We start from the raw sequence: 25,344 nt of genomic DNA on the forward strand, positions 1-25,344 counted from the left end.
GGCTTTTCCCTTCACTTGATAATTCGTACCCTAAAAACAGTACTGTCAGATGGGCAATTCGGGACTTTTTAAAGTTGAATTTGTAACCCTCTGCTGCGAACCCAAGTATAATGGTGTTCACTCTTTTCAAGTGAGTATCCAAGTCGTCGTCTGTGAGATAAATATCATCTACGTAAGATAATGCTTCATCATCATAGATTTGTAGTAACTCTGTTACCCTAGCTGAGAATAGTCCTGGGCTGTTCTTGAACCCCTGTGGGAGTCGACAGAATTTTTCTGTGACCCAAATGCGGAGAAAGCGGTCAAATATCTGCTTTCTGGTGCAATGTTTTGACAAAAGAAACCATTAGAAATGTCTAATGTCGTTTTGTATTTTTTCCTAACTATGTTATTCATTAGGGCTGCACTATGCGAGTTTTGTACTGCAAAAGTTTTGCAACATGTATTAAGGTGTCTGTAGTCCAAAACTAGACGATATGAATTGTCTGGCTTGGAGACAGGAAACAAAGCATTGTTCATTTGAGAGGTGCATGTTTCAATCACCCCCTGGTACTCAAGTTGATCTAAGATCTCCCTGACTTGTTTTTTAGCTTCTTGCTTTATGGGATACTGCCGTTGGGCAGTTGGTTCACTTTTTAGTTGGATTTTGTGAGGTGGTGAATCCTCATCCCATCCTACATGATTTTTATATAATGCAGGTGCCTGGGCCACTGCCCATTTCCTTGCATATGTATATTTTTTATGAATCGGAATGTGATTCGAGAAGGCAGGCATAATCACTTCTTCGCCACGAGGGCACTCCCTGACAAACTCCGGGGGCCAATCTTTTTCAGCTAACAGAATATCATAGCCTTTTGAGAGCTTATCCCAAAATAGACCCTTAATTTTCCTAGTCTTATCACCCTCTATACGCAATGTTATTTCGTATATTTTATGGGGCTCGCTAAGTCTGGCGTCGGCAGTTTCAACCTGAATGTATTCATTCGTGTCCACTGTATCCAGATGACTCATCAAGATCTTGCGCGCTATACTGATTTCTGCTGCACTGTCCAACATTGTCAATGCCCACTCCCCGTTTTTCAACTGTGTCCTCAGTATTCTCGGCATGGTTGATTACTCTAATACTGGCTACCTTCTTTTTAGGAAATTGAGATTTCTTATTTTGAGCAGGTTCCTTGTCTTTGGACTTGGTGTGCTCTCCTGGGTCTGACCGTCCTCTTCTTTCCGAATTCTGTGGAAGAGATCGAGAGGGACGTGTATCAATACTTTGATATCTATCAGGTTTTTTTAGATTATCCCTATTTCTAAGGTTATATCTTTTCTCAGAGGGCTCCCTCTGGGGAGACTGGCGTTCTTGAGTCGGAGTTCTTTCCCTCCGTCGAGGAGACCTTCCTCTGGACTGGAAAACTTTTTCCTTGGGAGTGGATTGTTTATTTCCATCCCAGCTCTTTTTAGGAGTGTTTAAATTATTTTTAATAAATAATCCTACTAACTCTCTATAAGCTTTAGTTAATTCTCCTATGTTAACTAAGAGATCTTCTTTTGACATTTCTGCAATGTCAGGATGTGGTGTGTAGCTGGCTAGAACCGGCCACGTTGCTCCTGGTCTACCTAGTGGACCGAGCCTAGTTATGTGATCATTGTGTTTTAGGGCGCCATTAAACCAGAGCAGGTGCTCTTGAAATTTAAGTGGGATTTCAATCTCCTCGAAAGGAGCGTACTCTCCCGGAGGTTCCTCTATTTTGTAATAGTGAAACTCTTTTGTTATAGCGTTTACCGCTGGAAAGTTTATCCATGAATAGAATACCTCTGTCTGCCGATACTCGTGAGCCTCTATCACGAAAATTACTGTACCACCTTGAGGTGTCAGTCCGTTTTCTATAAGTTTTAAAGTTATAGATCTTCTTAAGTGGACCGGGATGATAATAGCATCCGGGTCTGTGTATTCGGGACCTTGATGAGTCGCATCTGCTGCGGCCCCAGAGGTTCCGTTTTCTGGCATTGTAAAAATGCGAGGTTTGCAGAGTAGGTCTCCAAGGAGACAAAGATTAGGTGCACAATATTTTGGAACACTGTATCCTTCAACGTTGAATAAACCAGAGCTTTACATAGGAATCTCTTCCTACTAAGGTCGGGCGGATTTTAACCTTTCACCCACTCCAGACGTCTATTGGAGTATTTACGGGAGAAAGGGGTGTGAAATATGCACGACTGAGTTACTCTACAAGTCTTGCGTTAGTTTATCGCCTTACCAAACGGTTGGGCGCCATGTAGTGTAGTTCCTAGTTTCCCACTAGGCCCTGCGCATTGGAATAACATAAACAGTCGTATCGACGTGGAACTGCTTATATTCCAGGCCTCCACTGACTATGCTAAACTTAATTGGGTTGTGTTACCAACTAGCTCAGAGGTCACTGGAAACTTTCTTCTCTGCATAGGAAGTGATCAGCTTCCCTGGCACAGACAAGAAGGGATTCAGTTTTCCAACAACCGTGCAACATGACAACTTTGCTCCTCAGATCAAGAGTCGATCTCTAGGGTCGTGTGAAACAATAGACATAGATTTCACTCAGTCAGTCTAGTGCAGTTTACTTTCACAGTATGTAGAGAATAGAGAGACGGGCGTGTATCAATAAAGGTTAACATTTATTGAACAGTCTTTCTTCTCGTACAAGAGAAATGTATTGCCACAATTGCAATAATTGTTATTATAAAAAGTACGTACAGTAAGATAAGTATTGCGAAATAGAACTGTAAAAGCATTGATATGGTTTCTTAGCCATACAATGGTTTAAGAGTAATAAAACATATATACAGTCATATATACATTAGGCTAACATACTCAACTGGTGCTTCTAACTAAGCCTACCCCAGTGTGCCTGACCTAAGCCTAACACGTGAAAGGGGAGCAAGTAAGTAGCTTTAAGTTAAGTTGGTTTTGCCAAGGTTTGTTTCAAGAATTCTCGTCTAAGGGTTTAGTCAACACCATACCTCTGAATAGAATGATGGAGGATTGGTATCTCCTTCAGGGGTCTCTCTCGATATCCCAGTCACCCGCGAGGGTAAACCGGAAGCGCCGGGACTGGATTTCTCTGCACGAGAAATGCAGCGGCTCTCTTCAGCGCGTCGAGGAAGGAGGGGTGACAGCGTCCGCGGGCAGCTGGGCTGGATGTCTTCGCAGAGGACGGCTGCTCAGCTCCTTAAGCGTACTGCACCATAGTTCGCGCTGTAGCGGCGATAATGGTAATCAGCAGCTTCACCACCACAGGATAGCAGGCTGCAGCGACAGAGTGCTAGATTTACCAACACAGGGTCATGCAGGCTGCTGGCTTCAGTAGCTCGTACATCAGCAGGCAACAGGCTCGCATTGCTTAAGGCAACGTTGGTAATATTTATACCTGACAGGTGCCGGGTTTGACGCAAGTTTGCTGGACATAAGACGTCAATTAAAGATGTCACTAGGAAGTGACAGTTATCAGTTGCTCATTAGAGTTCCATTACTAATCAAAACATAGCAAGCGGGGATTTCCAGGTTTGCTAAGTTTTTATCTTGTTGAAGAACTCGGAGTGTTATCTAGGAATATCAGATAGTGACTGCTGCTCTGTCATTGCACTAATTGGTTGCAAAGGAAGTAGCAGAGAGTCATGCTGGAATGTGGCTCTGTTCGCGTGAGGCCAGAGATGACTTTTCAGAAAATCGCACTTGAACGGTTATGCCAATATAGGGAATAAATGGATTTATAGCCGAATAGGGGCATAAGGTCACAGTATCGATCAGGAACCTAGATAAGCACGCAACAAGGGAATCTCTTTTTTGACAAAGGCAGTAAAAATGTAGGCAGATTTCAACCGATGACCTTTAAGTATTGCCCTGTGTTAGTCGCCTCTCATACCACTCGAAATTATCAAACAAAGAGGCAGGCGCTGGAGACTGGAAGACAGGAAACAGAAGTTTATTCCGTCGGAGCAGAACACATCAAATCGGACAACAGGGTATCGTCTCGAGGTGCTCTAACCGCATCTCTGAGGCCTGGCCTCTTATACACAGGTTTATGGTTTTATTGCATGAGACACATTCTTGTTAATACTTTGATGTACGGAAAGACATCCTCGGAATCCCCGCTTCAAGCCCGTTCCCACACACATCTACAGTAGAAGTCCCCACCCCGATCTCAATAGGTGATGATTGTCGCGCAGCTGGACATTCCGCCGGTTCCCGGAATGTGTGCGGCTGATCGGATCTCATGGGGTGGGGGCTTTGATCAGTCGTAGATCCTTTGAAGAGGGACAGCTTCCTACTGTAGGGGGCAATAAACTGCATCCGCAGGACTAGGTGATGGCCTGGGATCGGATCGGACTATCGGGAACATGGGAAGGGGTTCATCAAAGGATGCGTGATCATGAAAAGGACGGAGGGAGACGTTGGCCGGGTATGGGATGTGGCTCTGAGGCAGGGTCGCGCTGAGGGGGTGGTTTATGGCCCAGGCATGTGAGAGCGGGGGTTGTCAGTGCACGGGGGATGCTTGCGAGGTCAGAGAGGGAGAGAGAGAGACGCGCTGGCTATCGGCAGTGGGCAGAGAGGCCATGGCATTCAAAATGGCTGCTACTTATGCGCACATATGAGCCTGGAAAAGGGACAAGATGGCGCCGATAATGTTTACGCCGCAATCTAGATTTTAACAGTGCCAAGGCGTCGTCGTGAAGCAAGGCAGAGTGCAGTGTCCACAGGTTACGGTGCGAGCAGCGGCTCAGTAGCGGCATAAGAAGGCGGTGTCGTTGAGACCAGGGTCACGGTGCGGCGGTGCCCTCTGCCGTGCCGTCAGGACACAGAGTCAGCAGCTGGGTCGTAGTTCAAGTTCAGGTATTTGTAAAGCGCACTGCTCACCCAGAGGGTCTCAAGGCGCTTGGGAAAGGGGTTCATTATTTGTCGAATAGCCAGGTTTTAAGTTCTTTTCTGAAGGAGATGTGGTTTTGAGTAAGGCGGAGATGAGTGGGGAGCAGAAAGGAGCAGCAAGGAAGGAGAAGGATCTGCCACCCATGGTGGATTTTCGGATGTGCGGGACAGTGGCGCGGGCTTGACTGGACGATCTTAGTTGGTGGGTGGGCTTGTAGAAGGATGGTCGAGTGTTGAGGCATTCGGGTCCTAGATTGTAGAGGGCCTTGTGTGCGTGGGTGAGAAGGCGGAATGTAATTCTTTTGTTGACGGGAAGCCAGTGGAGGTCTTTTAGGTGTCCAGTGATGTGATCTTGGCGAGGGATGTCTAATATGAGTCTCGCTGATGCATTTTGGATGCGTTGGAGTTTTTTCTGTAGTTTTGCTGAGATTCCGGCGTATAGTGTGTTACATTAATCCAGTCGACTCGTGACCAGTGCGTGAGTGACAGTATTTCTTGTCTCGAGGGGGATCCAATGGAAGATCTTTTTGAGAATGCGAAGTACGTTGAAGCAGGAAGAGGAGACTGCGTTGACTTGTCTGGACATTGAGAGAGAGGAGTCTAGGATGAAGCCAAGGTTGCGTGCGTGGTCTGTGGGTGTGGGTGCTGTGCCCAGAGCGGAGGGCCACCAAGAGTTGTCCCAGGCGGAGGGGGAGGATCCTAGGATGAGCACCTCCGTTTTGTCTGAGTTGAGTTTTAGGCGGCTGTGTTTCATCCAATCGGCTACTTCTTTCATGCCTTCGTGAAGATTTGTTTTGGCGGTGTTAGGGTCTTTGGTGAGGGAAAGGATAAGCTGGGTGTCGTCGGCGTATGAGATGATGTTGAGGTTGTGTTGACGCGCGATGGAGGCGAGTGGGCTCATGTAAACGTTGAAGAGGGTGGGACTGAGTGAAGATCCTTGTGGTACACCACAGATGACTTCAGTGGCTTCAGAGTTGTACGGGGGGAGTCGGACTCTTTGGTTCTTCCAGCGAGGAATGAGGTGATCCAGTCCAAGGCTTTTCCTTGAATGCCGATGTTGCTGAGGCGTTGTATAAGGGTGCTCTGGCAGACTGCGTCGAAAGCGGCGGAGAGGTTGAGTAGAATGAGGGCCACTGTTTCACCGTTGTCAAGTAGTGTTCGGATGTCGTCAGTTGCTGCAATGAGGGCGGTTTCGGTGCTGTGCTTGGCTCGAAACCCGGATTGAGATGGATCGAGGGATTTGTTGGATTCAAGGAAGGCGACGAGTTGTTTGTTGACGGCTTTCTCGATGACTTTGGCCGGGAATGGGAGGAGGGAAATGGGTCGGTAGTTTTTAAGTTCAGAGGGATCTGCTGTGGGTTTATTCAGCAGGGCGCTGAGTTCGGCGTGTTTCCAGCTTTCTGGAAAGGTGGCAGAATTGAACGAGCAGTTGATGACATCACGGAGATGGGGTGCGATGATGGAGTCTGCTTTGTTGAAGATGTGGTGGGGGCAGGGGTCAGTTGGTGAGCCAGAGTGGATGGAGTTCATTAGGCGGATGGTGTCTTCAGTGGTGATTGGTTCCAGGCGCTAAGGTTGTTAGTTGGCGGCGTACGATCTAGGAGGGGTGGGGAGGGGTGAGCGCTGGGAGTAATATGTAAGCTGTTGTGGATGTCGGCAATTTTTTTGTAGAAGAAGCAGGATAATGCATCGCAGAGGTTTTGGGAGGGAGTGATGTCGTTGGATGCAGCGGTGGGGTTGGTGAATTCTTTGACGATGTTGAAAAGTTCCTTGCTGTTGTGAGTGTTGTTATCAAGACGATCCTTGAATGCTGATTTCTTGGCGGATCGAATCAGTTGGTGGTGTTTGCGGGTGGCTGCTTTGAGGGTGGACATGTTGACAGTAGTTGGGTTTTTTTCGCCATGTTTTTTCCAGGGTGCGGCAAAGCTTCTTGGAATTTTTTTAATGTCATCATTGAACCAGGGAGCCTTTTTGCTGGTTGATTTGATCTGGTGTTTTTGCAGGGGTGCTAATTCGTCAGCACTGTGGGTGATCCATTGCTTGAGGTTGGTGGCCGCTTGGTTTGGGTCCAATGCGAGGGAGGGAGGGTTTTGGTTGAGTGATGTGAGGAGTTGGTCGGAGGTGATTTTGTTCCAGTTTCTCCGAGGAATAGGTTGTGGGCGGTTGTGGGTCAGGGTGGATTTATAGCTAAAGTGAACACAGCTGTGGTCCGTCCAATGGAGAGCTGTGGTGCGATCGAAGGAGATGTGCTTGCTGGAAGTGAAGATAGGGTCGAGCGTGTGTCCGGCTACATGAGTGGGGGTGTCAACAAGTTGTTTGAGTCCGAGATTGGCCAAGTTATCCAGAAGGGAGGTGGTGTTACTGTCGTGTTTGTTTTCAAGGTGGAAGTTGAAGTCTCCTAAAAGAATGTAGTTATCGAAAGCGAGGGCATGTGGGCTGACGAAGTCGGTGATGTCATCGCTGAATTGACTGCGGGTACCTGGAGGTCTGTAGATGAGGGTGCCTCTAAGTGTGGTCCTAGGGTCAGTGTGGATCTGAAAGTGGAGATGTTCGGCGGTTGTAAGATTATCATCGGAGCTGGTCGTGATTTTGATGGTGTTCTTATGGATGATGGCGATGCCTCCTCCTGTATGCTTGGTGCGGTCTTTACGGGTGATCTTGTAGGCGTCCGGTATGGCTATGGCTATGGCGATGTCGGGTGCTGATGATGTGTTCATCCATGTTTCTGTAAGGAAGGCGATGTCCGGTGAGGCAGAGTCGAGTAGGTCCCAGAGCTCAGTGGCGTGTCTGTGGACCGAGCGGGTGTTGAGTAGGATGCACTTCAGGCGGTTAGAGTCGGGGCTGTGTGTAGAGGGAGGGGATTTGGTGAGGGGCCTGAAGCAATTGAACTTGCAGGAGAGGCAGGCGAAAGGGCCGTGGGTGCGACCTGGGGTGGCTTGGCAGCATTGTGGAGCGCGTCCGGGGTTGAGGGCGAGGAGAGTTGCGGCATTATATGTGACTCTAGTGGGCTGGGAACGGTGGGGAACAGGGGGTCTGGCGTGGGCGCGGTCCAGGCGCGGACGGGCGTAGACAGGCTTACCTTTGGCGCACCTTTGGCGTGAATGGGGCGCGATCGCTGCGCGTGAACGCTGTGCTTAGGTCCTTCTGACATAAATGGAGAAGTGGAGGGGGAGCTGGAGGCGGGAGTGTAGGGGAAGGGACGGGCTGCAGGCACAACAAAATGGACGAGGAGACAACAACAGGACCGGGTAATGCGAGCTGGCGGTGGAACAGGGGCACAATAAATGAAATATGCTAATCAGGCCAAGCAATGCGGAGATTTCACAGTTCAAGTAATCTAAGCATACAAAGTAATGCTGAGCGCTACGCAACAGAGCGGGTGCAGATCTAAGCATACAAAGTAATGCTGAGCGCTACGCAACAGAGCGGGTGCAGATCCAATTAAAATAAATTTCCATTATGGCAGTGGTGGGGGAGCAGCGCTACGATACCAGTAGCAGCGCTATGGATCCAGGAGGAAGGGTGGGGCGACCGCTTCACACGGAGTCAGGCAGGTCACGGAGGTTCCTCAGCCGGGACGTTCCTGGTGTGTAGTGGGAGAATGGACGAGGAGACAACAACAGGACCGGGTAATGCGAGCTGGCGGTGGAACACGGGCATAATATCAATTAAAATAGAATGAAAGCAATGCGGAGCGTTCCTAAATGAAATATGCTATCCAATTAAAAGGAATTTCAATTATGGCAGTGGTGGGGGAGCAGCGCTACGATACCAGTAGCAGCGCTATGGATCCAGGAGGAAGGGTGGAGCGACCGCTTCACACGGAGTCGTAGACGTCGTCGAGTTGCTTTTCCTCTGTTACAGCACAAAACACACAGTCTGCAGTGCTGCGGGCAGAAGAGCTTGAAGTCTTTGTTGTTCCTGAGACTTCTTGAACAGGGGGCAAGCTCTATCTCAAGCTCTTCTAGAAACTCACAAAGCAGATTGCAGAATGTTCAGTCCAGTCCTTTCACTGCCCAAGACAGAAGCAGCCACTGCAGGCCAACAATGCAAAGCACACAGCAAAGTGGTAGGTCCTCCTCACAGCTTCTCCAGCTCTTCTTCTTGTCAGTCTTCCTGATCCAAAAGAGTTCTAAAGTTCAGGGGTCTGGACCCCAGTATTTGTATCCAAAAATCCTTTGATCCTCTAGGCAGAGGGTGTCTGTGCCCAGCCAGAACCAGTTCAGCCTTCTCTGGTGTGATTTCCTGTCAGGGGGTGGAGACAGCATTGTCAGAGGCAGACCAGGCCCTTTCAGGTGCAAGGAAATCTCCTCCCTCTTCCCCATAGCAGCTCAGGTCAATCCTGCCATTTCCTGACCTACGTAGACTATCGGGAGCCACCCTTGCTTCCTAGCCATCTGTCATCCAAAACTCAGACAGGCAATCCACATTCCAGGAGAGGCACACGGGATGATTGAGCAAGAAAATACCTACTTCCTAAAAGTGGTATTTTCATACATAGAATGTAAAAATCACATTTACTAAAAGATGCATCATTACAATCGGAGTTCAGGCATACTAAATGTTATCTTCCTGCCTAATTCCTGTCTAGAAGATGTTATGAACAAACTTCCCATTCTGTCCTATGGGGAACATGTAGTCTTGCAATAGTGAAAAACGAAATTGGCTGTAATTCACTGTCAGGACATGCCACACACACACACACACACACTGCACCCTGCCCACAGGGGTACCTTGGGCCTACCTTAGTTGTGCGTGACATGTAAGAAAAGGGAAGGTTAGGGACTGTCAATGGTGTGCACTGGCCAAGTCGACATGGCAGTTACCAACTCTGCGCAGACTGCATTGGCAGGTCTGAGTTACTTTTTTAAGGCTACTCACCTGGGTGGCACAATCAGTGATGCAGGCCCAATAGTACCATTTGATTTATAGGCCCCGGCACACTCAGTGCACTTTACAAGGGACTAACAAGGAAATCAAATATCCAATCATGGAAACACGAATACATAACACAATTTACACAGAGAGCATATGCACTTTAGCACTGATCAGCAGTGGTAAAGTGCCCAGAGTCCTAAAACCAACAACAGCAGGTCTGGAAAAAATAGGAGGAAGAAGCAAAGGGTGGGGATGACTCTGCAAAAAGGGCCATTTCCAACACCTCCCCTCCTTTTCCTGTTGCTGAAAGTCCCCAGTAGGAACACAAGGAGTAACTTCAGCAGTCTACATAGGAGATCACGTTGCCCATATTTGTCAATTAACTATTAAGCACCTGCATCAGATTTTATCTTTGTTCAGCCGGGCAAAACATTTGTGCGTATTTACATATTCAAAAAAGTGAAGGGTCAAATATGGCAATTTACAAACTAAAATGACCTCCCACACCTCCTCCCCTCTTCTTGAAGTCCACAAGAATCTGATGACCTGGTTTTTAATGACTCAACCTACCCTAGGAAGACGTAGCGACACACACCTGCTCAACACTAGGATAACCTCACGGGTGATAGTGCACTTACCAAATACACATAGCATAACAAAGTTGTCAAAGAACTAACTATTAAATTTGCATCTGAAAATATAAGTGCAATCATCAAATTACAATGCTTGCAATAACATCTTTGTTTTGGCATCTTTACGTTGTGACCCAGTTGGGGAAAAGATGCCTCTTCATGGGCATAACCCAGTGAGCCATGTGGAACCAATATCTTGTACTGATGAAAGAGAGTACTCCATGCAAAAATTAATTTTGCTGCTGGAGCACTCTCCATCTCTTAATAAAAAAGGCAATTTCCTTCTCTTTTCTTGCATTTTGGTGGCAGGCCTAAGGAATTATCACTTCTTCTTGAGAAGTCGGCATTAGTCTACAACATAAGCCTCATTTTTCTATTCAAATGCAAAATACAACGTCTCTTAGTTGAACATTTCACTTCCACCATATGCAACTTTGAAACTGTGATAAAGTCATTATTTTTGCCCCGAACACCCGCATGCTTTGACTGATGCTGGTGGTTACTGACATTGATTGTGCCCTGGATTCTGCTAACCACGCCCAGGTCACTGCTCTGTTTAAAAGGTATATGATAATTAAGTGCCATTACAATTGTTAAAATAGGTAGGGGTAGGCAGTAAGAAAGTTTGAAGAGTTTTGCCACTCTGTGCTCCATTTGGAACACTGAGCTCTGCAAAAACTCTGCCAACCATCGGCAGAGCGCAGTTTACTTCCACACTCACCACTACTCTCAGCAATCCCGCTGTGGGGGACTTACTTGTGGAAACAATAGGGGTTCTTGTCTACCAAAGACCTTCATCAACCAGGGGGACTTCAACCTTCAACCATTAGTGCGCCAGGAGGCACCTTTGCAGAGTGTTTGAGAAAGGGGCGGGCCTCGTACAAGGTATCAGCAATCCCACTATGGAAGACTTACTTGTAGCAACAATAGTAGCTCTTGGCCGCCAATGATCCCCAGCAGCCAAGGGGACTTCACCCCCCAATCATTAGTGCGCCAGGAGGCACCTTTGCAGAGTGGTTGTGAAAGGGGGCGGGGCCTCCTACAAGGTATCAGCAATCCCACTATGGAAGACTTACTTGTAGCAACAATAGTAGCTCTTGGCCTCCAGTGATCCTCAGCAGCCAAGGGGACTTCATCCCCCAACGATCCTCAGCACCCGAGACTTCATCCTAAAACCAGTAGTGCACCGGATGGACCCTTTGCAGCCTGATTGAGAAGGGGGTGGGCCCTCCCATGAGGTCCCAGCAATCCCACTGTGGTGGACTTAATTGTGCCCTCTATAGGGCTTCTTGGTCTCCAACGTCCCTCAATGTCCAATGGTACTTTTTCCCTCAACCAGTAGTGCGCCAGGAGGCCCCTTTGCAGAGTGGTTGAGAAAGGTGGCAGGGTCTCCAACGAGGTCTCTACAATCCCACTATGAGGGACTTACTTGTGGCAATAATAGGGATTCTTGGCCCCCAACGACCCTCAGTGGCTATGGGGACTTCATCCCCCAACCAGTTTTGCACCAAGGCCTCTTGGCACAGTGGTTGAGAAAGGGGGTGGGGCCTCCGACGAGGTCTCAGCAGTCTGGCTGTAGGGGACTTACTTGTGGCAACAATATGGGTTCTTGGCCCCCAACTACTCTGAGCTTCTAAGGTGACTTTATTAGGGGTGTCCGAGCAATACGAGTTGTTCAGCAACTCAACAGAATTCCGGTGGGTGAAACTCTGCGAGCTCCGCCCAGGCCTAATGACACCTTATCTGTAAGCCCTTAGTATATGGTAGCGCTTGTAGGTTGAAGGGTCCAGCAGATTTAATGCACTTAAGTGTAAACTGATATGTGGCCTGCCGTCATTTTAAAAGTCAGCGTTGTTTTGTTGGCTGCATTTAAGTTAATATTGTATGCACATTTGGCTTTGGAATTAAGGTACTTCCAAAATCTTAAACTACCTTATTTATATGTATATGTCATCCCTAAAGTTTCCCATAGCTGTCCCAGGGGTAAGGAGCCTTGTAACTGTAAGTCGGGACATCATAAAAGACGTTTTATTTGCCCTAGTGAGGGAAAAACCATTGATTTCGTATTTCCCAATTTTAGTAGATTAGCTCCATAGGCTAACATTGATACTTCAAAGTGTCTCAGTTATTGTTAGAATAAATCCAGCAATTTTGCCAAGCTTAGATTTTTTATAACTATGACAAATTAATTGACAAAACTTGCTTTTCTGGTGTGCCTAAATCCAGCTCTAGAGTAGCTACTCTTGATTGGCCAGCCATTGACAGGCTAAGCCAAGATGCTCTGGTGAAGTGTGAAGTTTGCTTAGAGGAAAACATTAGACGTGGTGGGAGGAGATCTGCAAACTGCAGAGCAAAAGGCAGGAAGGGGACTGGGCAGCCAAACTGGGCTTCAAAGAGGGAAAGACACTTTGGACAGGACCCAGGCCCACCGATACTTCTTGCACCCCCAGCCAGATTGGAGCCCCTGTAATTGAATTAGCATATGCCTGTACGGGGAGTGTTAGGGAAAGTTAACCACACCGGTAGACTTGGTTACCCATACCTTAAAGTCCTGGAGAGATTTTCTCCATTTTGTTTTTATAGAACAGTGCTTTCTGGAACAAGAATTTGCCACACTTCAGGGGAAGAGGTCATCATTGAGGGTTGCACTCTGCACCCCATTAGTCACGGGTGTCCCCTTGCTTGCCATCCCAGAAGCCTGGAGTAATAATGGAGACCTGCCCAGCAACTCAGATACCTGCCTGAAGAAACAAAAAGCAGGAAGACTTTCCTGCTGGAACCCTGGCCTGCACCAAGAGAACTGCCCTCTGAATGACTGTACCCGTTGCACACTTTGGAACTACAGCAAAGAAGGACTTTGCCTTGCACTAAAATTTTAAGCAGTGGACTCCCTGAAAGAAGTAGGTTGACAGAGCTCCACCTGTATCATCTCCACCAAGAAGGAACCAGCTGACCACCTTTAGGTGGGCTTTAAATGATTTGGAGTTCCCAGGTGCGTTCTGGGAACTGTAGTCCGGACTGTCCAAGGAGCTACTCAGATTCTGGAACCTTAGCTGGTGTTGTGTTATGTTATGTTATGTTATTAAAATATTTATTAAGCGCACTGTCACCGATTGGTTTCTTGGCGCTGCGATCAACAGTAGCATAAACGTGGATGAAGGGTGGAGAGTTATTGAAGTGCTTTTCTGAAGAGCCAGGTCTTCAAGGCTTTCCGGAAAGAGAGAAGGTCCTGACAATTCCGGATCTCCAGAGGAAGGGTGTTCCATAGGCAGGGGGCAAGTGTAGCGAACCTACGGCGCGCTTAAGTTTGAAAGGGGGCGTCTGCAGGAAGCTCTGATGGAGTGAGAGTAGGTTTCGGGATGGGATGTATCTGGTAATTAGTTGATTAATGAATTTGGGGCTTTTGCAGTACAGGGATTTGAATATTATACATCCAGTTTTAAAGGCACAGCGCTGGGTGACTGGAAGCCAATGCAGTTTCCTGAGTAGGGGAGTAGCTGCCTGTTGCCTCGGTTGATTCAGGATTAGCCTCGCAGCGTGGTTCTGTACCATCTGGAGGCGTTTAGATAGGTAGTCGGGAAGACCTAGATAGATGGCGTTCGCGTAGTCCAGATGGGACAGGACAGTGGAGATCACGACCTGCGTGATTGCCTCGGCCCTGAGTAGACGATGGACCTTCCAGATTTTTTTTTAGCTGGAAGAAACACTTGGAGACCACCTGGCCTACTTGTGCTTTCAATGAAAGATCACAGTCCACGGTGACTCCAAGTGTTTTGGCCGACGAGGAGGGTGTCGGAGCTTGGCCCAGTTCAGAAGGCCAGTAGTGAGGGCCCCAGTACTTGGCACTGTCCCCGGTCAGGACTAACTCAGTTTTTCCCGGGTTCAGTTTAAGCTGGTTTTGGTCCATCCATGATTTAATGAATCTCATGGTAGACTGAAAATGCAGTATGGAGTTTTCAGTGTTGTCGATGGTAAAAAGCAGTTGTAAATCATCGGCATAGTTGAAAACTCTCACCTGTTCGTCTCTAAGAGTCTGGATCAGAGGGAGTATGTACAAATTGAATAGGTGGGGTGACAGGGAAGAGCCCTGTGGCACTCCACAAGTGATGGATTGTTTGACACCTACTAGCTCTCCGAGACGTAATGTTTGAGTGCGGTTTTCCAAAAAGGACCTCAACCAGCAGGCCGCCAAGCCCCGGATGCCGGCCTGTTCGACACGGCCGGCATTGTTGTGGACCAATCAAGAACCCAAAAGGACCCTCTAGAGGCATCTCCAGAAGTTTGAGGTGATTTGGAGCATTTTGACGAAAAATCTGCATAAGCCGACCGGCCCGTCGCTGAGAATCAAGCCACCGACGTTGAACCGTAACCTGGCCTGGAATTCAAGTTTAACCTGCTAGAGCTCCGGAAATTTTCATCATTGGCAAGACTTCCAAGAATGGATTGAGGCATCCCCCTGAAGCAAGCCGCTGTCGTTGAACCCAAATTTGGCCTGCCGAGGAGATCTGTTTGATGTTGAGAGAGAAAGCTAAAAAAAAGTCACTAAGTCAGAAGGTAAAAGGTTGACTGGGCCCTATTGCTCATTATTTCCGACCCACGCTTCATCGCTATTGGCGTGAAACTTTGACTTTGTCCAGGTCTAGTTTTACCAGATGTCCCACGTTGGTGCTTTTGGCTTTTAGGCACTAGAAATTCATATCTCTAATTCCCTATATTACATTTATGTCATTTTGGATTCATTTTAATATTAAAAATATATCCTATTTTGATAAATTGGTGTTGGATTTTTGTTGTGTGTTGTGTCTTACTTATTTAATGTATAAATGCATTACACACCTGTCTCCTGCTCGCAGCCAGCTACCAAGGATTGAGCAAGGGAATATTTATTGTATTGAGACCTTGAATGGACCTTATATTGTACATTGTGACCTTACTCCTAGTGTTAGGTGCCTACCTACATCTACTAATAAACTGCCTTCCAACAGAAACATTCTTTTTAATTGTCAGTTTCCCCTTGTGTTCACAGAAATCTATTTGCTGGACAAGAACAACATGTCTTCCCAAGGGAACACTTATGATGAAATCGAGAGGATCTATATTGATATTCACTCCTCTGAGTTTCGAAGTCAGCTGGGTCCAATGAAGCCAGTCCCCGAGATCCCGCCAGAGTACTCGACCAATCTAGAAGAACCAGTGCTTCCGGATGACCTGCACGAGCTCGATGTCCAGCAGGTGTGTGACTGTCTGCAGCTACTCAACATGGCGGAGTACACAGAGGCTTTCCAGCGGGAGCAGATCGACGGGCAGCTCCTGTACGAGCTGGAAGAGGCCGTCATGGAAAGCTGCCTTGGGATGAACAAGCTGCACAGAATCAAGCTGCTGAAGTTCAGGGATGGGTGGAGGCCGAACGTGAACAAGAAAGTATGGAACGTTTAAAGGGGACGACGAGTGTTTCAAACATAAAATAGGATTTTTCTTACTGTCAAGTGTTTCCCCTATGCTGGATTTGCCTTTCAAATACTTTTATTTTCTTACATTTAACTTCTTTGTATGCACTAAGCTCTAATTTTGTAGATTGCTATCAACCTATGCAACAGAAAATGACACCATAGGAGGACCGATGTAAACAACAAGGACCCCCTGTTCATATACTGAATTTGTAATGCAGGGAAATAGACAATGTGCGAAAAAGGAAAACACAATGGATGGTATAATTAGGGAAAAGGACAGTATGTAAAGCACAACAACCAATTAAAAATTACAAGTTCGATTTATTTATAAAAAAATACATCATCATCTTAAAAAACAAACAATATAATGTTTATACAAAATTTCACAAAATTATGTATGAGGGGAATATTTGTAACACAGTTATACACAAAAACATATAAAAACATTGGTGGCGAACAATAAAAAGCATCGACGCGCGTTTCGGCGTTAACAGAACGCCTTCATCAGGAGCCACATTCAATCTAATGAACACAAGATGGGTGTTCTCTATTAGTTCTCGGATAAATCCAACATCTGTTTTCCTGGCGGAACTGTGTCTCACCTGGCTAGGAGTGTTAGTCCATTAATGCTGAATAACCGACCAATATGTCAAGTTACGTAGGAAGACTAGCAAGGTTCAGATGGAGCAATCTTGTTAAAAAAAAAATATATGGTATTGTCAGCATATAAGTGTTCACAACCGAGGAATCCTATTTAGTCCTGGTGCAGTACAATCGTGCGGAAATACAAGGAAGGCGAGCCGTGGCTTCAACCTGTCAAAAGCTAAGAATGCCACAGTCTGTAGTCTTTCACAGCCGTTGGAATACGCGTGCTTTTTCCGGGAAAGATGCAATCCGGGGGGTGACTTCAACCTGCGGGCTAACTAACATTTCCCAACGGCTGCGGGACGCCAATTGAAGCTTGAAACGCGGCGCCCGCAGGTTGAAGTCACCGCCCGGATTGCATCTTTCCCGGAAAAAGCACGCGTATTCCAACGGCTGTGAAAGACTACAGACTGTGGCATTCTTAGCTTTTGACAGGTTGAAGCCACGGCTCGCCTTCCTTGTATTTCCGCACGATTGTACTGCACCAGGACTAAATAGGATTCCTCGGTTGTGAACACTTATATGCTGACAATACCATATTTTTTTTTTTTTAACAAGATTGCTCAATCTGAACCTTGCTAGTCTTCCTACGTAACTTGACATACTGGTCGGTTATTCAGCATTAATGGACTAACACTCCTAGCCAGGTGAGACACAGTTCCGCCAGGAAAACAGATGTTGGATTTATCCGAGAACTAATAGAGAACACCCATCTTGTGTTCATTAGATTGAATGTGGCTCCTGATGAAGGCGTTCTGTTAACGCCGAAACGCGCGTCGATGCTTTTTATTGTTCGCCACCAATGTTTTTATATGTTTTTGTGTATAACTGTGTTACAAATATTCCCCTCATACATAATTTTGTGAATTTTTGTATAAACATTATATTGTTTGTTTTTTAAGATGATGATGTATTTTTTTATAAATAAATCGAACTTGTAATTTTTAATTGGTTGTTGTGCTTTACATACTGTCCTTTTCCCTAATTATACCATCCATTGTGTTTTCCTTTTTCGCACATTGACCATAGGAGGACCGCGCATGCGGTCTGGAGATGCACCCAAAAGGAAAGGTGTAAAGTAAAAGATTTCATTTTATTCTGCTTCCAGCAACAGATGCACCTAACACGCTGCTACTGCTGTTCCTACGAATAGTATTGTTATCACTAGCCCGGCCACCACATGTTGTAATACTACTTCTACTACAGCTTCAACTGCTACTAACCATAGTATTCATACTGTCATTGTACTAATATAACTACTATACTACTACTGTCACTACTGGGACTACTATTAGTGGTACACCATGTAATCTCACTCTGCACTACTCCCAGTGACTGGTCATTCTACTTCTATAAGTAGTATTGTGGTGGTATTCCTATTACTACAAGCAGTATTCCTTTAATGGAGGCTATATCTGGTACATATAATACACGTCAAATTGCCAGTAGTGCTAGTGCCACAAATGTTCTAATTACTATTGGCCCTTCTCATAGTAGTAGTAGTGCTACCGGTGCTACTATGGGCATTGGAACCACTTCTGCAAATACTACTACGCTTATAACTATTGATAAAGGCATACCTCTAGCTCTACTTCAGCTTTGCTTCTACTGCTGATATCATCAGTACCCTGATTATCACTAATAGTAACTCTATTAGTATAAGTTGCAAAACAAAGAGACACAGCTGCACTACTGTTACTGATGCTAATAGTAGTAAAAGTACTTGTACTAGTAGTCTTACTGTGAGTAGTAGAAGTTATAGTAATAGTAATACTCATATACCTATTAGAATTGAAGCACAAATATTATTTGTAAAACCAACAAAAATGGTTCTAGTAAGTGTACCATCAGTGATAGTCCTACTAATATGGCAGCAGTACTAGTGAGAGAGTATTGGTAATAGGGATAATATTACTGGTACTAGTAGTATGTATTGTGAGACTAATACTTTTAATATAGTTGGCATGATATCACTAGCAATAGCAATTGATGTAGGTAGAAGTAGCAGTAGCTCTCATATTGCCAGGAAGGCATTCAATATTGATAACAATAACAGTAGTAGCATAGGATTAAAAAGACCAGTACTACCAACACCTTTAGTAAAACAGTAAGTAGTAGCAGCAACACTAGGATTAGTCGGGGTAGTAGTAGTGGTAAAAGTAGCAGCAGTAGTAATAGTAGTAGCAGTGGTAGTTGCAGCAGCAGTAGTAATAGTAGAACATGCAGGACTACCAGCAGAGGCGCAACTAGAGCCAAATGTCGGGGGGGGGGGGCTAAGAAAAAAATTTGGGGGGGCTGAACCTTTAATCAGTAGGCAGAGTGGAGCTTCAGGGGCTCTTAGAAGGGGTGAAACAACTGCAAGGCCTAATTAACATTCAAATGGTCTTTTAAAGACCTGTGAAACGTTCAGGTGCGACTCTGTGTGTGCCCGGGATCTGTCTCATCCCGGGCTGCACACACGACGGGGGGGCTGAAGCCCGGTGAGTCCAATGGGTGTTGCGCACCTGACTACCAGCCCTTTAGTAATACAATCAGTAGTGGCAGCAATAAAAGGAAAAGTATGGGTAGTAGTAGTGGTAAAAGTAACAACAGTAGTAGTAGTAGTGATAGAAGAAATAGTAGTAGTAGTAGTAGAAAGAGCAGGCCTACCAGTATGTTTATACAACAATCTGAAGCAGCAGTACTAGTATAAGTAGGGATAGTAGTAGTGATAAAAAGTAATAGTAGTAGTATCCTTTTAGGCCTCTCTGAGATGTTTGACAGCATCGACCATGATATACTCTTTGGCTGTCTTCTCTCTAATGGAATCAAGGGTTAAGCATTTACCCTTCTTAAATCTTTTCTCACTGAAAACAATTTGTCACTCTTGAAGCTTTAAACTCTTCCCTTTCACCTTACCTTATGGAGTTCCCCAGGGCTCTTTTTTGAGCTCTACCCTTTCTGTTCTTTATGTTACCCCCACTGGCCACATTGATCAGGTCTTTTGTATTTTCAGCAGTAGCCTACGCGGATGATACCCAAATCTTAGTCTGAGTGGCCAGTGATCCTGCAGACACAGCCACACGTTTCCATAATTGCATGCTCCAGGTTGGAAAATGTATGCCCCACCATAGCTTGAAGTTTAACTCCGGTCAAATGGAGGTTTTTCTTTTTGGAAGGAATACCTCTTTTTGGTCCCCTATGTGGTGGCCTCTGGAACTCCGCACACTCCCTACCGCAGTTACAAAGGTCAAGAATCTAGGGATTGTCTTTGATAATAAAGTATCGTTCGAGGGCGATGTTATTCCATCACCTTCTTTACAATAAACTTCTCCGAAAAATCTTCCCATTATCCCGATGTACTTACAGAAAAACATGATATCATCCCTCATTCTTTCAAGAATCGATTATTGTAATGCCCCATTTGTCAATATCCTGAAAAAATGCCTTAATAAAATTAAGATCTGACAAAATGCATCTGCTCAACTACTTTTGGGCATTCCCAAGTGTGAATCTGTTTCCTCCCCGCTCACCCACCTCCATTTGCTTTCCGTCAAGAAGGGCATCCGTTTTAAGGGCCTCTGGATTGCCTTCAGGGTGCTTCACGGTAGCTGCCCGCTTATCTCAGGTAAAGATTTCGCTGGTAAATCCCTCGCGATCACTCCACTCTGCTGGACCTGGTTGTCCTTAAATTTAATAGATCTCAATGGGGTGGTAGGAGCTTTGTGAACAGTACATCACGACTCTGGAACTCCCTACCCCTGAACTGAAAACGAAAACAAATCTGCTAGCCTTCAGGAAAGCCCTAAAACATGGCTTTTTAATCAGTAGCTTCTCTCTCCCAACCTGCCTCAGTTCAATTGGTTATCTTCTTCTGAGCCCAGCGGCTAGGCACCCCTTGGGATTAGCACACTCTCATTTCATTTTATTTCAGTAGTGATAGTAGTAATCCTAGTAGTAGTAGTGGCAGTATTAGTAGAAAAACAAGGACTATCAGCATGTTTATAATACAACCAGTAAAGGTAGCCGAGCTAGTACACCTAGGGGTAGTGGTAATGTTAAAAGTAACAGTAGCAGTAACGACAAGTGACTAGAAAAGATCCCCAGGTATGTTTGGAGGCATGATCTCCAAATATATGTGAGTACCTATTTAGATGAGTAGCATGAGCTGGCGGTGCATATGTTTGAGTGGCAGTGCCTCTGAAAGGCTAGTATGGCTGGGCAGTGCCAGTCATACACCAGGCAATGTTCACTTCTACTTCTAATTCCTCTGTCACTATTTCACTGTGTGCTTTTAGTTTCTTAATGTCTCTTCCTCAAGCACCCAATCAGGGTCTATAGTAAAGTCTGTTTATTAGAGAAAAAAACAAAAGAGAGTTGTACCTTTCTGCACTGAGTGAAAGTTACCTCATTGTAGCGCCGTAGATAACCCCAGTGTGATGCCACTATGGTGCAAATAATTTACTAGCTGAATGTAAAATAGTTTCAGAATATGCATGTAATGTACACATTTTTATGTATATAAAAAACTGTTTACCTATTTTTTCAAATGCCTGTGGTGGATAGTAACATACTGATTTTAGCGCAACAAGAAGCAGCTCCATGAAATTAAAATTAAAATGATACAGGAATAACATGTAATGAAAGTTGTGTCTGTCTGTTTTATTTATTTATTTCATTTATTTATTAAGTGCAGCATTCATCCGAAGTGGATATCACGGCGCTAGGAGAGTGAGATCCATAGTGAGGAAATGTTAGGGGCCACTGTGTCAGGAACTAAACCCTGGGGAACAGATGAGTATTCAGCTTTTTTCTAAATGACATGTAGTTATCAATACGACTCATTATTTGGCGGTAGTTTGTTCCATTGAATTGCTGCCTGGTGGGAGAAAGAGCGGCCCCCTGCCCTGGCTTTGTTAATGCGTTTGGTCTTGGTCCATACCTGGTTGCACGACCTTAGATTCCATGTAGGGGAACAGAATTGGAGTTTATCTTGTAGAATTCTGGGACCGCAATGGTGTAGGGCTTTGAGTGCATGGCTCAGGAGCTTGTATCTGGCTCTTTGACGCAGGGGCAGCCAATGGAGCTCTCTCATGTATTCTGATGCCGAGCTATCCCTGCTTTTGTTGCACACCAGTTTGGCAGCCACATTCTGGATTACGTGCAGACGGGAGAAAAGGTAATCAGCCATGCCCACGTACAGCGCATTCCCGGAATCAAGTTCGCCTTTGAGTAAGGTCTGTGTGATGGTTTTCCTACATTCCAGAGGGATTAATAAGAAAAGCCTTTTAGGAGTTTTAGTGTAGGGCAGCTTTTCCTGCACAGTGCCGTTCGAATGCCCAGGTTTTTTGCCACCTGCTAGGGTGCAGGTACAGATCCCAATGATTGGGGCCACCAACTTGCATCTCAGATCAGGTGGGCTCCCCCAAAGAGTAGGATCTCTGATTTATCAGCATTCAATTTCAGTCAGTGGTCTGACATCCGGACCGCCATTTCTGAGAGGCAATTGTTCAGTTTGATCCTGGTGTCCTTATGCATTTCTTCAAGGGCTATCATCAATTGTGTGTCATCCGCATAGGAGCAAATACTGAATCCCCATTTCTTGCTGATTTTAGTCAGAGAAGATGCATAGGCATTAAAGAGAGTGGGGCTCAGGGAGGCTTCCTATGGGACGCCATAGTTGATGGTTTTTGGGTTGGAGGAGAAAGGGCCCTTTTGTACTGTTTGTGTTCTGTTGCTTTGAAAGGAGCTGAACCACTGAAGGGCTTTAGAATGTATACCCTTTTCATGTAGGGTGCTCTGCAATAGGCCATGTGAGACCGTGTCGAAAGCCGCCGATACGTCCAATAGGATCAGGGTGGCGGCTCACCCCTGATCGTTTAAGGAGCTGATATTATCTAGGACTGCCAGGAGTGTAGTTTCAGTACTGTTGGTGGCTCTCAAGCCAGTTTGAGATGGGTCCACGAGTACGTTGGTTTCGAGATAGTTAGACAGTTGTTTGTTAACCTACTTCTCCATTCCTTAAGATAGATATGTGAGCTGGGGATTTGGTTGGTAGTTTGCTGGATTGTGGACATCTGTGCCTGCTTTCATCAGTAATGGAACCACAATGGCCTATTTCCAGATCTATGGAATACAGCAGCGTCCAGAGATTTGTTGAATTGGCGACTTACATGAGGACATAGTGCCAAAATGATCCGGAAGAAAATGAAGTGAGGGCATGGGTCAAGTGGGGACCCCGATTTAACTTCGGCCATTGCTTTTGGGATCTGTTCTTCTGTAAAAGGGATAAAACTGCTAAAATGGGATTGAGCCTCAGGGTGAGGATCCCGCGGATTCCCATTCGGTCTCGGCTGAGGAGGGATGATTTCTAAATGAAGATTATATCTCGCTGATTTTGTCGGAGAATTTGCTGATTTTCCTTCAGCATTCTTCTGAGGGGGGCAGAGTTTGAGACATGCTTGCTGGTTTGCATAATTATTTTACTATTTTGGAGTGCTCTTTGGGTGAGTTGCTGCTTCGCGAAATAGGCCTTCTTAGCATTTTTAATGGCATTGTTGTAGATTCTCATTTCTACTTTAAATGCCAATCTATCTTTATCCTGTTTTGACAGTCTCCACTGTGATCTAGTGTTTTACACTTTCTTTTTAGTATCCTGTGTTCAGGCAGGTACCGTTTCTAAGATGGTAATCTCCTGTTGGGTTTGTGTCTTAATCTGGGCGTACATTGGTCCAGTATGTTGGAGATCTCAGTTTGAAGGCTATCAGCTCCCATGTTCACAGGGACTGTCCCTGGGGCATTTGGATCACTTAAGGAAGAGTGGTTTTCAAATTAGTCTGGAGTAACCACCCTCCAGGCTCTCTTTACCGCTGATGACGAAGTAGTGAGGTTTGTTGGTGTTGTTGGTAGGCTACGGGTGAAGGAAATTAATTAATGATCTGTCCAGGAAAGGTGCCTGACCTCTAAGATATGGGTGGATTTTGTGTTAGAAAATAGGAGATCTAGGGTGTGCCCGGCAATGTGTTTGAGTCCCTTAACCCATTGTTTTAGTTGCAGAATTCGCATGTAATTTTCCATGTGTTTAGCCATGGGGTTGTTTTTTTTTTTTAATGTTTACAACAAGGGGTGGTGAGGGACAGAGTCTCTGAATTAAACAGAATACTCTCACCCAGTCAAGAGATCAGGGCTAGATCCAACACCGTTTTTTAGCTCACTGCACCATCCCAGTTTCAGAACCTGGCTGTATGCAAATTAGTCTGTTCCTGTCCCAGTGCATGATGGGAACAGGGCAAACCAAACTACAAAAGCCAATTCTTACACTGGGAAGGAAACAAGCTACCGGGGACCGGTTTCTGGCATTTCAGCCTCTTCGGCCCGGCTTGCTTGAATCCTGATGGTGCAATGAGCAAGGGACTCACATCTGAGTATACCCTTCCACGCTTAGGGTGGACAAAAATATTTACAACAAGGGGTGGTGAGGGACAGAGTCTCTGAATTAAACAGAATACTCTCACCCAGTCAAGAGATCAGGGCTAGATCCAACACCGTTTTTTAGCTCACTGCACCATCCCAGTTTCAGAACCTGGCTGTATGCAAATTAGTCTGTTCCTGTCCCAGTGCATGATGGGAACAGGGCAAACCAAACTACAAAAGCCAATTCTTACACTGGGAAGGAAACAAGCTACCGGGGACCGGTTTCTGGCATTTCAGCCTCTTCGGCCCGGCTTGCTTGAATCCTGATGGTGCAATGAGCAAGGGACTCACATCTGAGTATACCCTTCCACGCTTAGGGTGGACAAAAATATTTACAACAAGGGGTGGTGAGGGACAGAGTCTCTGAATTAAACAGAATACTCTCACCCAGTCAAGAGATCAGGGCTAGATCCAACACCGTTTTTTAGCTCACTGCACCATCCCAGTTTCAGAACCTGGCTGTATGCAAATTAGTCTGTTCCTGTCCCAGTGCATGATGGGAACAGGGCAAACCAAACTACAAAAGCCAATTCTTACACTGGGAAGGAAACAAGCTACCGGGGACCGGTTTCTGGCATTTCAGCCTCTTCGGCCCGGCTTGCTTGAATCCTGATGGTGCAATGAGCAAGGGACTCACATCTGAGTATACCCTTCCACGCTTAGGGTGGACAAAAATATTTACAACAAGGGGTGGTGAGGGACAGAGTCTCTGAATTAAACAGAATACTCTCACCCAGTCAAGAGATCAGGGCTAGATCCAACACCGTTTTTTAGCTCACTGCACCATCCCAGTTTCAGAACCTGGCTGTATGCAAATTAGTCTGTTCCTGTCCCAGTGCATGATGGGAACAGGGCAAACCAAACTACAAAAGCCAATTCTTACACTGGGAAGGAAACAAGCTACCGGGGACCGGTTTCTGGCATTTCAGCCTCTTCGGCCCGGCTTGCTTGAATCCTGATGGTGCAATGAGCAAGGGACTCACATCTGAGTATACCCTTCCACGCTTAGGGTGGACAAAAATATTTAAGCCCTGATCTTTGGACTGGGTAAGAGTGGTCTGTTTAACTCAGACACTCTGTTCATCACCACCCCCTTTTCTAAATCGTTTTTGGCCACTATAGGTGTGGCAGGGTATACTCAGACATGAGTCCCTTTCTCACTGCTCCATCAGGATTCAAGCAAGCCGGGCCGAAGAAGGCTGAAATGCCAGAAACCGGTCCCCGGTAGCTTGTCTCCTTTCTGGTGAAGAATTGGCTTGGTAGTTTAGTCTGCCCTGTTCCCATGATGCACTGGGCCAGGGACAGACTGATTTGCATATAGCCAGGTTCTGAGCTGGGATGGGGCAGTGAGATAAATAACGGTGATGGATCAAGCCCTGATCTTTGGACTGGG

At 45.9% G+C, this 25,344-nt stretch overlaps 1 protein-coding gene across 1 annotated transcript in view; it reads left to right on the forward strand.

The window, feature by feature from the left end:
- The window catches only part of LOC147729122 (uncharacterized), a 172,834-nt gene extending 156,908 nt beyond the window's left edge, over nucleotides 1-15,926 (forward strand). Inside the window, exon 5 of the mRNA XM_086959869.1 lies at nucleotides 15,431-15,926. Coding sequence (XP_086815995.1) covers nucleotides 15,431-15,840 — 410 coding nt within the window. The 3' untranslated portion in view covers nucleotides 15,841-15,926. The remainder of the gene's footprint in view (nucleotides 1-15,430) is intronic.
- The last annotated feature ends 9,418 nt before the right edge of the window (nucleotides 15,927-25,344 follow it).

The sequence above is a fragment of the Lissotriton vulgaris genome, chromosome 2_2 (assembly GCF_964263255.1).
Source record: "Lissotriton vulgaris chromosome 2_2, aLisVul1.2, whole genome shotgun sequence".
NCBI lineage: Eukaryota > Metazoa > Chordata > Amphibia > Caudata > Salamandridae > Lissotriton > Lissotriton vulgaris.